Below are 14,803 nucleotides of genomic sequence, written 5' to 3'. Positions count from 1 at the left end.
TACAATTCTCACTTTTTTTTTAATATTTCAAAGGTGTGGACTCGGATGATGGACGATGTTTTCGCAGCTGTGTAGAGCCAGACCAAAAGATCTGTGGAACAAAATCTCACTGAGACAACGTGAGTATAAATTTCTTTTCAGTAAAATTTTAAAACATATCTCAAGCAGTGTTCGACATACTGATCATATCCGTGTATTTTTGAATTTTTTAAGCCAATATCTTAATAATAGTCTGATTATTTATTCTCATACAACTCTAGTATGGCTGCATAGATTTCCAAATGATTAAGATAGAATAGAAGTGTATACTGTATTGCATTTTACTCCAAAAGTTTAATATAGCTGACAATCTTCTCCGTTTTTTCATCAGACATCCAAGTATTAATTTTTAGCCTTTCCTAAGCAAAAGGTCTCCTGGTATTAAATGAAGCTATTAAATTAATGATGCTTAAACTGTACAAATTCCATTTCCCTGCAATACTTAGTGGTGTATGTGTGGTGTATTTTAATTATGGCAAAGCACACTAGGGCTATCTGCCTAAAGGGAGGGATGCCTTCGTGGAGGACTTTCTGAGGGAAACTGGCTCGTATACACGTTACACATGTGCAATACTTAGAATTTTGTAACTTGTGAATAGCAACCGATATTTGGAAACAGAAGTAAACCTGCTTACAGTTTTGCATCATGCTTTAGAATTCTGTGTATATACTAAATTAGTTTAGATAGTTAAAATTGAGCTGTATTTATTTTATATAGTGTCAGGAGTGTTTTAATGTAAAAATAAGAAGTTTATAGCCACCACAGCCGTTGAAATTTGGCAGAAATCTTGGTTTGAATTAAAAGAGATGGTTGCAATCGTTTGAAATTTATGAAGCAGCGAGTTGCTTATAAAGAAGAACGGGTAAGAGTTAATACTTTTCTTCTTATAACAAGAATTCGCGGCCCTTAAAATATTTAATACCTTTCATACAGAAGGGAATTAAACCAAAATTTACAGAATACTCTATATCTAAGAAAAATATTACACACGAAACGCATTTTCTCTTTACTAGAAATCAGACTGCATCGATAGACATACAGTGGCTCCCAAAAGTATTCGTACACTTATGATTTTCACTGAAATAGGGCTCTACCCATTAATTAAAAGTAAACTTTCTGAATGAGATTTTAATAATAAGATCTGTAATCTATTCGTAACAAAATGATATGAAATATTTTTAAAATATAGCGAAACTTTATTTTTAAGAAATTAATAATCAAAAAATGACAAACATTTATCTCATAAAATTCTTCGTACACTTCAAAACAATCTTGACATATTAGTAAATATTTTCATTTTTCGTTAAATTAATATTAGTAAGATATCCTTTAGCATACAAAACAGCTTTTAAACGTCTGAGAATAGATTTTACTAGGTTTTTTTTTTTTTTTTTTTTTTTGTAATTTCTGTATCAATGTTCATCCATTCTCTCCATCATGGCTCTTTTGAGTTCGCTTTTCGTTTTGATGTCGTGTTTTCATACTCTAACCTCCAGCTCTTTCCAAATGTGTTCTATGGGGTTTAAATCTGGCGACTGAGGTGGTGTTTTCAAAACCTGTGGACAGTTATAGAGACACTACAGGCGAACGTTGAGAGCCGTATACTTAGGATCGTTATCATGATTAAAAATAAAGTTGTTTCCAATACCCAAAATTTGGGCTTATAATTTTAAATTGTCTCTTAAAATATTTAAATAAAGAGAATGATTCATTATGCCATCAATAAATACCAAATTACCTAGTCCTGATGCTGTCATACCCCCCCACCACACACACACAAGAACACCTCCACCGCCATGCTTAATTGTTCCAACTACAGTGTCTCACAAAAGTGATGGGACACTTGTGCTTTACAAAAGGAAACTGTAAAAAAATAAATTAAAAAAACATGTAAAATTTTTTGTGGGTGTGTTTCATACTTAAATTTAGTAACAATTATTACATAACATACATTTTCTCAAAATATTAAAATATTAATTTAATAAAAATACAATTGTTTAGAACGGAGCAAAAAATGGCTCACATAAGTGATGGGACACTTACTTTTCCATCAAATATTTATCCAAAAATGTTACTTTTTAAAAGGTTTTAATATTTTGTTGGATTTCCTTTTACTTTTAAAACATGATTTAATCTTCTTGGGATGGATTCGACTAATTTTTTTGTGATTTCTGGAGTGATTTTACCCCATTCTTCTTGAAGCACCGATTTTAATTGTTGCTTTGAAGAAATGGTGTGTTTGCGAATTCTTGATTCCAATTCTTGCCAAATATTCTGTATGGGATTTAAGTCTGGAGATTGTTGTGGTGTTTTTATTATTTCAGGACAGTTATACAGCAGCCAGAGTCTAACGTTCAAAGCAGTGTGCGTGGGGTCATTGTCCTGGTAGAATTTAAATCGTTATGAAGGTTCAATTTTCGCGCTGAAGATTTCAAATTTTGATTTAAAATGTCAATATACTTGTACTGTTCCATTATACTGTCAATAAAACAAGAGTACCAACTCCAGCGGACGACATTCTCCTCCATACAATAACTCCCCCTCCACCATGTTCGCACCAAATTCTGTTTTCGAAATTCTCCCTTGGGTTTTCTCCACACCAAGATTCTACCGTCAGAACCAAATATATTAAATTTACTGTCATCAGCAAATATAACTTCATTCCAGTAATCAGAATTCTTATTTAGGTTGGATTTTTCGAAAGCCAGTCTGAGTTTTCTATTCTTTTCACTTAGGAAGAATTTTTTTCTGGCTGCTGTACCGTGATATCCAGCAGATCGAATTACTCTTCTAATAGTCTCAGGTTTAACAATTACTCCATATAATGCTTGTAAATCAGGCAGCAACTTTAGGAGCACTCATTCTTGGATTTTTTTAATATTTCGAATGATAATTCGCTTTATTCTATTGGATAGCTTTTGATGATCGGCCAATTCTTCTTTTATCATGAATCATATGATTCTTTTTATATCGTTTAATGATATTGTAAACTGTTGAATGACTCAAGTTAACTGTTTCAGGAGTTTCTCTAATAGATTTCCCACATTCAATATGCAAATTAATAACTAATTTTCGAATTTCAGGCAAAGTTTCTTTTCGTTTAGCATTCATGGCTGCACAGAGATAAAAAACGCAGAAATTCCAAAACAAACTGGAGAGAAATACTGCAGACGATTTTATAAATTATTGCCAATTGCTTTTGAGTAAAAATAAAAACCCCAAAAATATTTTTATTGTAGTACGTAGTGGTATCTTATGGTGTCTCATCACTTATGTGAGCCATTTTTTGCTCCGTTTTAAACAATTGCATTTTTATTAAATTAATATTTTAATATTTTGATAAAATTTATGTTATGTAATAATTGTTACTAAATTTAAGTATGAAACACACCCACAAAAAATTTTTACATGTTTTTTTAATTTATTTTATTACAGTTTACTTTTGTAAAGCACAAGTGTCTCATCACTTTTGTGAGACACTGTAAGTTCTTAGAATGAAATTCCTCATTTTTTCTTCTCCGTACAGTTATTCGACCATCGGAACTAAAAATGTTAAATTTGCTTTCGTCAGCAAATAAAACTTTATTCCAGTATGTTTCGAGTGTATTTATCATTGATTTTTCGAATGAAAGCCTAAGCTTTCTGTTTTTTTCACTAACAAAAATTTTTTTACAGGCAGAACGCCCTTGTAATCCAGCTCCTCTGAGAACTCGTCGAACAGTTTAAGGTGAAATTGAAGTAGAAAACTTTGCATTAAATTCTGCAGAAACTTTTACAGCACTCAAACGTGGGTTTTTCACATATTTTCTAATAATAAATCTCTCATCACGTTTAGTTAACTTTCTCGGTCGACCTTTTCTTACCTTGTTTTCTATCCGATTTTCTTCTTTAAAGCGTTTTATCACATACTGCACGGTAGAATGTGATAAATTAACTAATTTAGCGATATTTCGAATTGATTTACCACTACTATGGTGAGAAATTATCATTTTTCGAATGCCGTTTAAATTTCTTTACGACTGCGACCCATTTTTCAATAATAAATAGAATATTATGAAGTAAACAATAAAAAATTAAAGCAAACGATTTTTTAATGCCACCACAATGCAAAAATTAAAAAAAGCGGCAAACGATAATTCTAATTTAGATTTTATCCAAAAATATTTCAATGTACGAAAACTTTTGTGCGATAAAATGTTTATCATTTTTTGATTATTAATTTCTTAAAAATAAAGTTTCGCTATATTTAAAAAATATTTCATGTAATTTTGTTACGAATAGATTATAGATATCACTATTAAAATCTCATTCAGAAAGTTTACTTTTAATTAATGAATAGAGCCCTATTTCAATGAAATTCATAAGTGTACGAACACGTTTGGGAGCCACTGTAGATGATTCTGTTACAAAGATAGATCGTGTAAATTTGCACAACAGACAGTTTAAGGAAAAAATAAAACATTTTTTTTAACCTTAGACACAATCTAGTAAGAGTAGGATTACTGCATTAGCTTTAGAAAAAGCACCTTATATATGCAGATATGCAGAAATAAGTAAGCATCAAATGAGAATAATAAAAGATGAAAATACTGTCGCAAACATAGGGCATAAGAAAAAAGTAAACATAATACGATAAAATCTAAAAATATAATAAGTTAAAAGCTAAAAATAAGCTAAATTAAAACATAATAAGCTATATAAACACAATACCACTAAGGAGATAAATATTGAAGAACAAGTTTTTAAATGAGGAACATTTTGTGAATATCGAACCGGATATAGAAAAATCTGGCTTAGGTTCAAAATGGCAAATCATTTTGCGAATCAGTGTAAAAGATGTGAAGTAAAAAAAATCGATCTATCAGTGTCCAAAAAAGAAACATTAGATTACTGAATCATGATTTTGAGGAAGAGTTAGAATTTTATGTAGGAACGAAAAGCTCGTATAAGTTCGAATAAGAAAGAACTGCTGATGTTAATATGAATAAAATTAAAGTTAATTTGCAGTTAAACACCGGAGCAATGTGCAGTGTTGTTTCTAAAAGCAAAGTGAAATTACTGGAATTTCTGAAAAAAATCTGAAATTAAAAGTTTAGTTACAGTCTCTGAAAATAAACTGGATACTATAGGGAAAGATGTACGTAACTGCCGGTATGAGGAAAATAACTATACTGTAGAGCTCTGTGTTACAGATGAAGAAGTATTTTCGGTATTTACGTACTATCCAATCATCTTGGCGCAATTTGGCGACTTTTTACGGATGAAAATGTAAAAGTTACGCAACATGTGCAAGTTAATGGTTTTTGCGCTTTCTTTTTTATAAGGATTCTCAAACTGTCGATATTTATAGTAAGTTTGGTAAACAGTACCAATATAGGAAAAGAAAACATACTTTACCAATTTAAAATACAAATTTGTATTTTCATTTCATAAAATACAATTTTGTATTTTGTTCATTCTTATAAAATGAATGAATAAAAATAATAAGCTAATAGCTCTTTGAATAAAAAATTTTAAATAAGAATTAAAATAACTGATATGTTACTGTCATATGTTAAAGAAATAATGTTTTTAATTTCTTCTAATCTCACAACTTGGAACCAGTAACTGTCTGTATGATAACATCTCTGAATGGTACATTTAAATAAAATTAAGATTACTGCAAATGAAATGAACATTTAGAGTACAATTTATAAACGCAGGTAATTAATTATTGACAAATTCACCTTTAATCGGAATGTTCAGTTTAGACAAATACATTTAATTGCACAGTTGCACGTACTGCAAGAATTTTTAATGATATAAAATGTTATTTTATTTATTATAATAGTTCTAATTCAATAATAGCTTTAATTTTCAAATGAAGGGGAAAGTCACTTCCGTAATCTAAAAGAGGAATGCTCCTCCTAGAGTTCACTTTCTTAGAAAATGTAAAATCTTTTTTTGGGGGGAATCTTAAGTTTTTTGTAGTTTTTTCTAATTTATGGCCTTCCAATATTAAATGATTTAGATCGACTCAACACAAATTAAAACATTGTTGCTGTTAAAACATAATATTTTTTTAAAGAAAACATTAGTAGCTTTCGAAGACGTTATATCTGTTCCATTACTTTGCACTTTCTCGTGGTCAAGTTGGGCGGACCCTTCGCAGTGTTGATCTGTTGACAGATCTTATACATTCTGTCCACTAATGGCCTATATACTTTTTGTGTTCTACTGATTTCTTCTGTTTTATACTTTCCTTTATTCCATAATTATCTGATAATTTATCCCAAAAATAGACACATGCTAAATGAATAAATAAGTATAATATAAATAAAAAAATAAAATAAGATACTTAACAGTGAATAAACCATCTGCGTATTTAAACAACTGCTCCACTAAATCATTTTAAATAACAAATTACTGGATGATTAAACAAAATAAAATTCATTTTACTGAAAACATCGAATTTGGCATGCTCTCTACATTATTAAAAGAAAATTAATATTTTTACAACATTTAATGGCTTGACTGAAATTCGAAATTTGTATAAAAAGCAATCATTCAAAATTACTTTACTGAATTCCCTCCTGTCTCCTGTGCAATATTTGCATAATTAGCAAATCTTAAAAATTAAACACCACTACCTACTTTTTAATACTTAATTCCCATAACCGTTTGTGATTTAGATGCTTAAAAGGCTTTTGCTTCTTTAGTGCCTCCACTTTCAAAGAACTGCCACGCTAAGCTTGATAGCTAAAGGGAAAATGGGACCGGATACGGAGGACTATTTAAAAGTGTAAAAGGACGACTTCACGACTTGAAAGCGTTACATAACCTTCAAAGTGATTTCCTGCCACTAGTTTCGTGTGGCAAGCTCACTTTTCCTGATCTTATATTTGAATGGCAAACCGTAGACTTTCTTTTCCAATCTTGACTAATCAAGCGAATTTGTTGGGAAACTGGAAAGCAGTATTTTAAAATTTTAAAGCTTATCTACTGAAAATAATTTAACTCTTTTCTCTTTTTGAAGTATAGCTAGTGCTCAAGCGGGGGGGATAGCCCAGGGGCTCATGCCATCCCTTCTGGCTATGTTCCTCCATCGAAAGTTTAAAAACTGGCTATAAAAGCAACTATATTAAACTACTTGAAGTTAATAAGGGTAATTCTTTCGGTAGACGAAAGTTCTGAAGGATTGCATTCTAGACTAGACTAGAAGAGAAACACGCTAATGTGACAATCAAAATCGTAAACACAACCTTGTATTTAGCGCAAGTATAATGAAACACTCAATCGATTTCGAGGGCAGCTAAAGGTCCCTCCTCATCAGGAGAAAGAAATACCTAGAAAGAAGAAAATAAAGGAGTCTCAGAAACACGTGGTCCTTATCAGCACTGCACGTGGTTATAACTGGATTTTTAATCAGAGTTGCACTGGCCGCCTACTTTTACTGAGCCAAGCTATCTGATCAAGCATAAAGGACAAGAAAAATTAGCGAAGTTAAAATAGGGAGCGAGGGGCAAATGCACCTTCACGCTCAAAATCTGAACTTCAAATAATGGAAAGCAACCACTGAACGAATTTTTATATTCTCTGGTAGTACCAAACGCGAGGAGGTAACGCCATCTATCGGCAAAAATAACTGAATTAAGATAGTAGAATTTTAAAGGCATTAGGAAGGTCTGGATTGGACTTCAAATCATTAACTAAAACTGCTAAATCTTTGTGAATGTAAAAAGCCTCAAAATCCAATTCACCTATGGAAGAAGCCTTTTGGATAATTTTTGCAGACCCAAAGTCAAAATTATGGTTAAATGTCCAACTATGATACGCTATTGAAGACTTGTTAATTTCGCCTTTTCTGACATAAGATTCATGTTCCTTGATACGAAACTTTTTTTTTTCCTTTTTTTGTTTGGCCAATATATCTTAAACCATACTGACACGATATAGTATAAATTCCCCAAGAATTCAAGACAGAAACGCAATCTTTTAGAATCGAAGGATGAATTTTATTAATAGGGGAGAAACCGACTTGAAAATTGAATTTCTGGAGAATCCGTGCAATTTTATAGCTAACAGAAGGATAAAATGGAAGCACGACAAGGTCATTAATATTATTTCTAACAGTGGAATGTCTTCTTTGATGGGAATCTGAAAATTTTTTAACGGCTTTATCAATAATCACAGGAGAAAATCCACGGTCAATCGCAACTGCTCTCAAATAATTAAGTTCATTGGTAAGCAAAGATTCAGAGGAACAAACTTTAAGCGCGCGGAATACATAATAGTAAAATGAAGCCATTTTTTGCTTAACAGGGTGGCATGACTTGGCATGGGGTGGTAAACAAACTGCAAAGGGTTTACGGTATACAGTAGTGCTAAAATCAGTTTCATTGCGGATTATAAGAATATCAAGGAAGGGGAGAGAATTGTTGGATTAAATTTCAAGAGTGAATTGGATGGCTGGATCAATTGAATTCATAATAGATAGAATCTCGGATAAATCCTCTTTATAACCGTCAAAAAGTGCGAAAGTGTCGTCAACATACCGAATCCAAAGAGGAAAAGATAGTTTATCAAATAATTTCATCTCAAAATAGTGCATATAAATGTCAGCAAGTACCGGACTGAAAGGATTACCCATAGCCAATCCTTCAACTTGACGAAAATATGCATTTTGGAAAACAAAGTGGGTTTGACTTAGAGAAACTTTAGTTAGAAAACAGAATTAGGATTGCATTCTGTTTCACTGCAAGTAAATCAACTAATTGATTATGCTTCCAGAGCTCTAAAACTCAAACAAATTAGGCTCAGATCATAAAATAAATTTATTTTTGGATGTTTAGGAAAAAAAAAATTATTTTTGGATGTTTTAGATTTCATTAGCATATATGTGAATGGCAAATGAAATACAGCTTAAATTGCTCGCCGTAAAATAGTTTAAAAAACAACTAAGAAACTCTTTTTAAGGCATTTAGGTGATTAAAAAATGTTAAATGCTCAAAATTGTGATCTAGATGTGCGCTGCAAAAAGGAGGACTCAGACACTTTATCGATGATTATCGATGAAATTCAGGAACGTGTGCTCTGATTCCAGTGTCTAATGACAAAATTGATGAGTGAATGTGATTAATAGTACAGTGTTTAAAGAAATATAATTGACAGGAAAGAGTCAACTAGAATCTCAACAAAATTAATAAGTGAACTATTTTGGAACAGTAAAAAATGACTTATTTTTGCTGGAAGAGTAATTATCCTTTTATGTATGCAAAAAAAGGTGTTAAATATAAGGTGTCAAGCGGGATTCATCCCTGAAGACTATACGATGCCAGTCTGATGGCAGTCACGATGATCGGCTGCGACACCACTCTAGACGACTCCACCGATGTTGTGGGGTCAAAGGCAAACGTCTTAAAGGCCTCTGTCAACGTAACCCCTCCTCAGACAAGTGCCGTGAGATGGTGGACGGTACCACGGGAAGTATAGACGTGTCTGTAGTGCGTTGAATAGTCGATAATGATACCGTTGGGGCGGTTCGGCCTGGCGAACAATCATCCTATCTTGCCTCGCATTTGTGATCCTTGGCCTTCCAGAGCCTTCATTTCGTCGGCAATTCCCTTATAGCCACCATTACTGCCAACATCTTTGCACAGCAGTGTCTGTACACTGCAGGTGGCGGTCTATTGTTCGGTATAACCACCCAGCTTCAACCCTACGACGCTACCACGTACGAAGCTGTTTAGTTGCCTGTAAGGTCTTCGATATCGTCGTCATGGCATCTTTAGTTGCTTCTTTACGTAATTACAATGGCAGCAACAAAAAAAGATAAATTTTTCTCCTCTGTTACTGGTTTTATACTTTGCGAATTGCACACTAGAAATTTGCGCTATGATGGCAATTCCTGTTCATTTGTCTTGAAACTTTGATCATTTGCATGTTCGATCAAAGTGTTTTTGCATACCAAATTTCGTCATGATCGCAAAAGTCCTTCTTGGCGCTTCGAGGTTTTTGCAAAAGAGTGTATAAACAAAATGATGAAAGATAAAATTTCAAAATTTTCTATATGTAAAGGATATTCAGTACAAAAGTGTAAGGGACTATAATACCATATGGTATTCCTAATTTACTTTGCATAAAGTTTGAACAAATTTATTTGAGATGAGCAAGTATGTACAGTTATTAATTGTGGACTATTATTTCAGCTTATCTCTAAATTACTGAATTCTTGAAGTCACACAGTGATCAATTATAGGGAACTCATTTTTCAAGAATATGGCTTACCACTGATAGTGATATCTGATAATGGACCTCTGAGTAAGCAATACTAATGTAAATAAAGAATTTACAGATTTTGTGAAAAAAGTACCAATTTAAACATATAGCAAGCAGTCCATACCATACGCAATCGAATGAATTAGCAGACCGTTTAATGGAAACGGGAAAGAAATCTTTCAAGAAACGAACAGATCATGTTGATCCTTACATTGTTAGCTCACAGGAGCATTCCAACTAATGAGATTTAATACATACGCATAAAAAGCTTAAAATCTGTAATTTTTTTAAATGAAACTTGAAAAATCAGTGCTTTCATGGAATCTTCCACTTGCTAGCAGGATATGCTGTAACCACTTAGCCATAAAAGGAATGTGCGAAAGAATAAGATAATTCCTTACATATCCAGGTGGATTTGATCTAATCCAGGATCCGGTAGACAAAATCCAATTAATAAAAATCCATCAGTGAAGAATGAACTTCCATCACATCGTAGCCAAGAAACGTAAAAAATGAACTGTGCGCTTGTCAGCATTCAAACTGGGGAAATTTCATTACTAATTCGATATGCTAACCACTTATATAACTAGACCACGCTCAGTAAAATGTGGTAAATTCTTACAAAAGAAATTTTACAGTCTTACAAAACTGCCATCGAAGACTAAATAAAAAATTTGAAAATAATTTAATAAATAATAAACTTAAGTTTTTATTTAAAACTTGATAATAATTCTGACATCATTTCGACTACCACTATTTGCTCCCCAATAGGTAATGTGTTGAAATCTTTAAACACAGTTTGAGTCGAACTCGAATTTCGCTCGAGAATGGGCTGGCTGTATGCAGGGATAAATAGAAATTCTAATCTCTTTTAAGTTCTGGGCTTCATGGATGTTTCTGTGATTTTTACCACTTGAATACCATTTTCTTGTTAAATCACGAGTATAACGTAAATACGACCCAGTTTCCTTTAAAAAACGTTTCCATGAAGGCATCCTTTTCTTAGATACATTGTCTTCGTATTCTTGTCGTATTTAAAAACAAACAGTTATATATTCAATTTAAGAAAGGTTTTCATTCCATCATTTGTCATTTTCCATCATTTTTGTTTTTACATCATTGTATTTGTTGCATACTCTTAGATGAGAAAAAATAAATAAATAAATAAATTCACGATTAAGATTGCTAAAATTAAATGAGAAGAAATAGACGCCATTTGTGCAACAGCGATTGTGGAATGCATATACTCAAAGTACTTCATTTAAATGCGTTTCAGTTCATGATTCAGACAATGCTTTTAAGAAAGGAGCTGTTGATGGCTGCCACTATGCACGTCGCTGTTAGAAAAGCCGTGGCAAAAATTTTTCTTGTAAAAGTATTTGTTAGTCAAGCAAGTCCATTGAGAGAAGCGTTTTAAAGTGTTAAGAGCTCACTCATTTTCTTTCTTATCACAACACGCATGTTGAATAAATGCATCCGGTAAAAGTGCAATAGAAATTTTTCCTTAGAGATTGTGTTAACAATGGACTGGTTTTCCCCTCTATTTCACCGACATCTAAGTTCTACTTGTGATAAGTTTGTTGCCATTCACAAGCACAAAACATAATTCCATATTATTATTGATTGTTTAGTATCTCAAACGATTACCACGAAAGGAATACTAGCCACCGAACAGAATAAAATTCTTTGTATTGGCTAAAGGCTTACATCTTTTTGCATCTAATGGTTCTGTGAGACTAAAGGTGCATCCAAGAGATAATAAGAGGTTTTGTTAACAATAACAACATTTATTTACAAGAAAATATACGAAAATTTTAATAAATTAGAGATATATTATTAGGCATCTCTGCCTTCCACGTCTTACACCTTTAGTATCCTGCCTGCCACTGACTATTAGGACGAACGCAGCGCCCTCTAGTCAGAATGACGCTGGAAATACGTAATACTCCCCACCTGAACTCACTTGAGTTCACTTACCATTGAATTTTAACTAAATTTACATTCAGGAACCATTTAAAATTACAAGAATAAAAATATAAATAGCATATTATATCAAATACAAAGCTTCAAAATTATTCAGTGACTTAACATACAAAAACCAATTACACTTTTAACTTCCAAAGAAAAATTCAAATATCAAGCATTAAAATATAAGCACAATTAAACTATCATTAATACACAGATAGAACATTAACAGGTTGCAACTCAATTAAACTAACACAATTAAGGATTAATTTCCAAATTATACACAAGTTGTACTGAGCGTCTTATTTGTCCTTTAGGAGTCTGAATAAGAAGAGAACGAACTTTTCCATCTCTTCCTGGATATAGCTCTAATATTTTCCCCATCATCCACATATTTCTGGGATAACGCTCACCATTAATCAAAACAATATCATTCACTTTAAATGAAACTATTTTACCTGGTTGTGGAGAAATATAAGCTGATCTTAGATTAAGTAAATATTCCTTTCTCCACCTGTTCCAGAAGTGATTCAAAAGTGTTTGCTGATATTTATATTTCTTTACCAAAGAATTCCTATTAACATTTAAATTTTCCTTTTTATGTTTTATTACAGGTAAAGACACCAATCTTTTACCAATAAGAAAATGAGATGGGGTGAGTGGAGAGGGTTCTGAGGGTTCGTTGTACAGATACGTGATAGGCCTGGAATTAACCAGAGCTTCAATTTCCGAAAAAACAGTTTCCAATTCCTTCAAAGATAGAGAGGATCGTCCAACAATTTTCTTTAAGCAGGTTTTAACCGTTCGTATCTGTCTCTCCCAGAAACCTCCCCACCATGGACTTCTTTCAACTATAAAATTCCAAACTATACCTTTAGAAGCAAACAAATTTTTACCTTGATCATTATCTATCTTATTCCACCATTTTTTCAATTCACTATTTGCTTTTTTAAAAGCTTTGGTGTTATCAGAATATATAGTGGAACATAATCCTCGACGAGAAATAAATCGTCGGAATCCTAACAAAAAAGAATCAGCACTTTGTTAAGAACTACTTCTAAGTGGATAGCTCTTGTCACTGCACAGCTGAATATAAGTAAATAACACTTTGAATTAAAATCACGAACAAAAAATGGTCCGGCAAAATCCACACCACATACATCAAATGGTGGATGCTCTTGAATTCTATCAGGCGGTAAAGGGGCAACCACCTGCATTCCAGATTTCACTTTGAATCGTCTACAAATCAGACAGTTATTTAACACTTTTTTCACAAATTGACGACCTTTAACAATCCAGAATTGTTCTCGTAAATGTGTTAAAGTTGCATCAACACCTAAATGGCACATTTTAGTATGAGAATCACAGATAAGTAGTTCCACAAATTTATCATTAGATGGAAGAAGCCAAGGATGTTTGGCTCGCATATCGTTACTTAAAAACTGTCAACGTCCCTTTAAACAAAGTAAGTTATTATCATCAAGTTCAGGATTCAAATTAAATATGCGTGAACTCTTATCGATAGTTCCTTTCGAAAGAAATTGGGTAACTTCTGTACTATAATGTTTGAATTGAGTAGCTTTGATCCAAAAACGCAAAGCTTGCTCGAGTTCTGGAGCACATATAGGTCCATTTAATTTTGTAGAATTAGGTTTAGAATTGTGTACAAACCTTTTAATCCAAGCAGTAACACGCAGTAATCTACTTAATTCGCTGAAGTCATTAACATCCAGTAACGACGACATAGGTAAGTTTCCATTAGCTGAACTGGTTACCATGGAATTAACCAGTGCAGTCCGTCGCTCTTTCACTATAACGCGTTCATCACAGATGTTATTAAAACGTTGTAGCGATTCTTGAAGAGGCCATGAGTGAAGCGGTTTAGACAACCATACAGGGCCTGACCACCACAGAGAACTTGTAAGAATCCTCCTAGCCGATTCTCCTCTAGTAGTAAGGTCTGCGGGATTGTCGGAGCCACTGCAATGGTTCCAACACTCTGGTAGGGTCAGCGACTGCACTTGAGCTACTCTGTTGGCGACAAATGGTTTCCATTGTTTAGAAGATCCTTTCAACCAATGAAGGACGATTTGAGAGTCGCTCCAAAAGAAAATTTGTTTCGCGAAATTAGGAAATAGACCTTGTAAATAATTTCCTAAACGTGCAGCGAGGAGAGCTGCCATTAACTCTAATCTTGCAAGAGTCAAAGTTTTTAAAGGAGCAACTTTACTTTTTGACATTATAAAGCTCACTTTGATTTGGCCATTGTAATTCACGTACCTTAGGAACGCAACAGCCCCATATGCCTTGGGACTGGCGTCACAAAACACATGAAGAGAAACTTCACTCATTTCTACACTTTCAAAAAACCTTCTTTCAATAGATACTGATTCAAGTTCACAAAGTTCAGAACACCAGGTTCTCCATTTATTTTGTAGGTCACTTGGCAAATCTTCATCCCACTGTAGACCACGTTCCCACATCTCTTGCAGAAGAATTTTCACAGTGATTACAAAGGAACTAATCAGTCCACATGGATCA

At 33.0% G+C, this 14,803-nt stretch overlaps 1 protein-coding gene across 1 annotated transcript in view; it reads left to right on the top strand.

Annotated features, from left to right (window-relative positions):
* LOC118202204 (uncharacterized) overlaps positions 1-14,803 on the top strand; it is a 139,469-nt gene that overhangs the window by 32,770 nt on the left and 91,896 nt on the right. Inside the window, exon 2 of the mRNA XM_085811781.1 lies at positions 34-119. Within this exon, the coding sequence (XP_085667907.1) occupies positions 56-119 (64 nt within the window). The 5' untranslated portion in view covers positions 34-55. The remainder of the gene's footprint in view (positions 1-33; positions 120-14,803) is intronic.

Source organism: Stegodyphus dumicola, chromosome 2 (genome assembly GCF_044657685.1).
Source record: "Stegodyphus dumicola isolate Sdum_Otavi_A_Nest chromosome 2, ASM4465768v1".
Taxonomy (NCBI): Eukaryota; Metazoa; Arthropoda; class Arachnida; order Araneae; family Eresidae; genus Stegodyphus; species Stegodyphus dumicola.
This window is presented reverse-complemented; position numbering and strand designations above follow the sequence as displayed.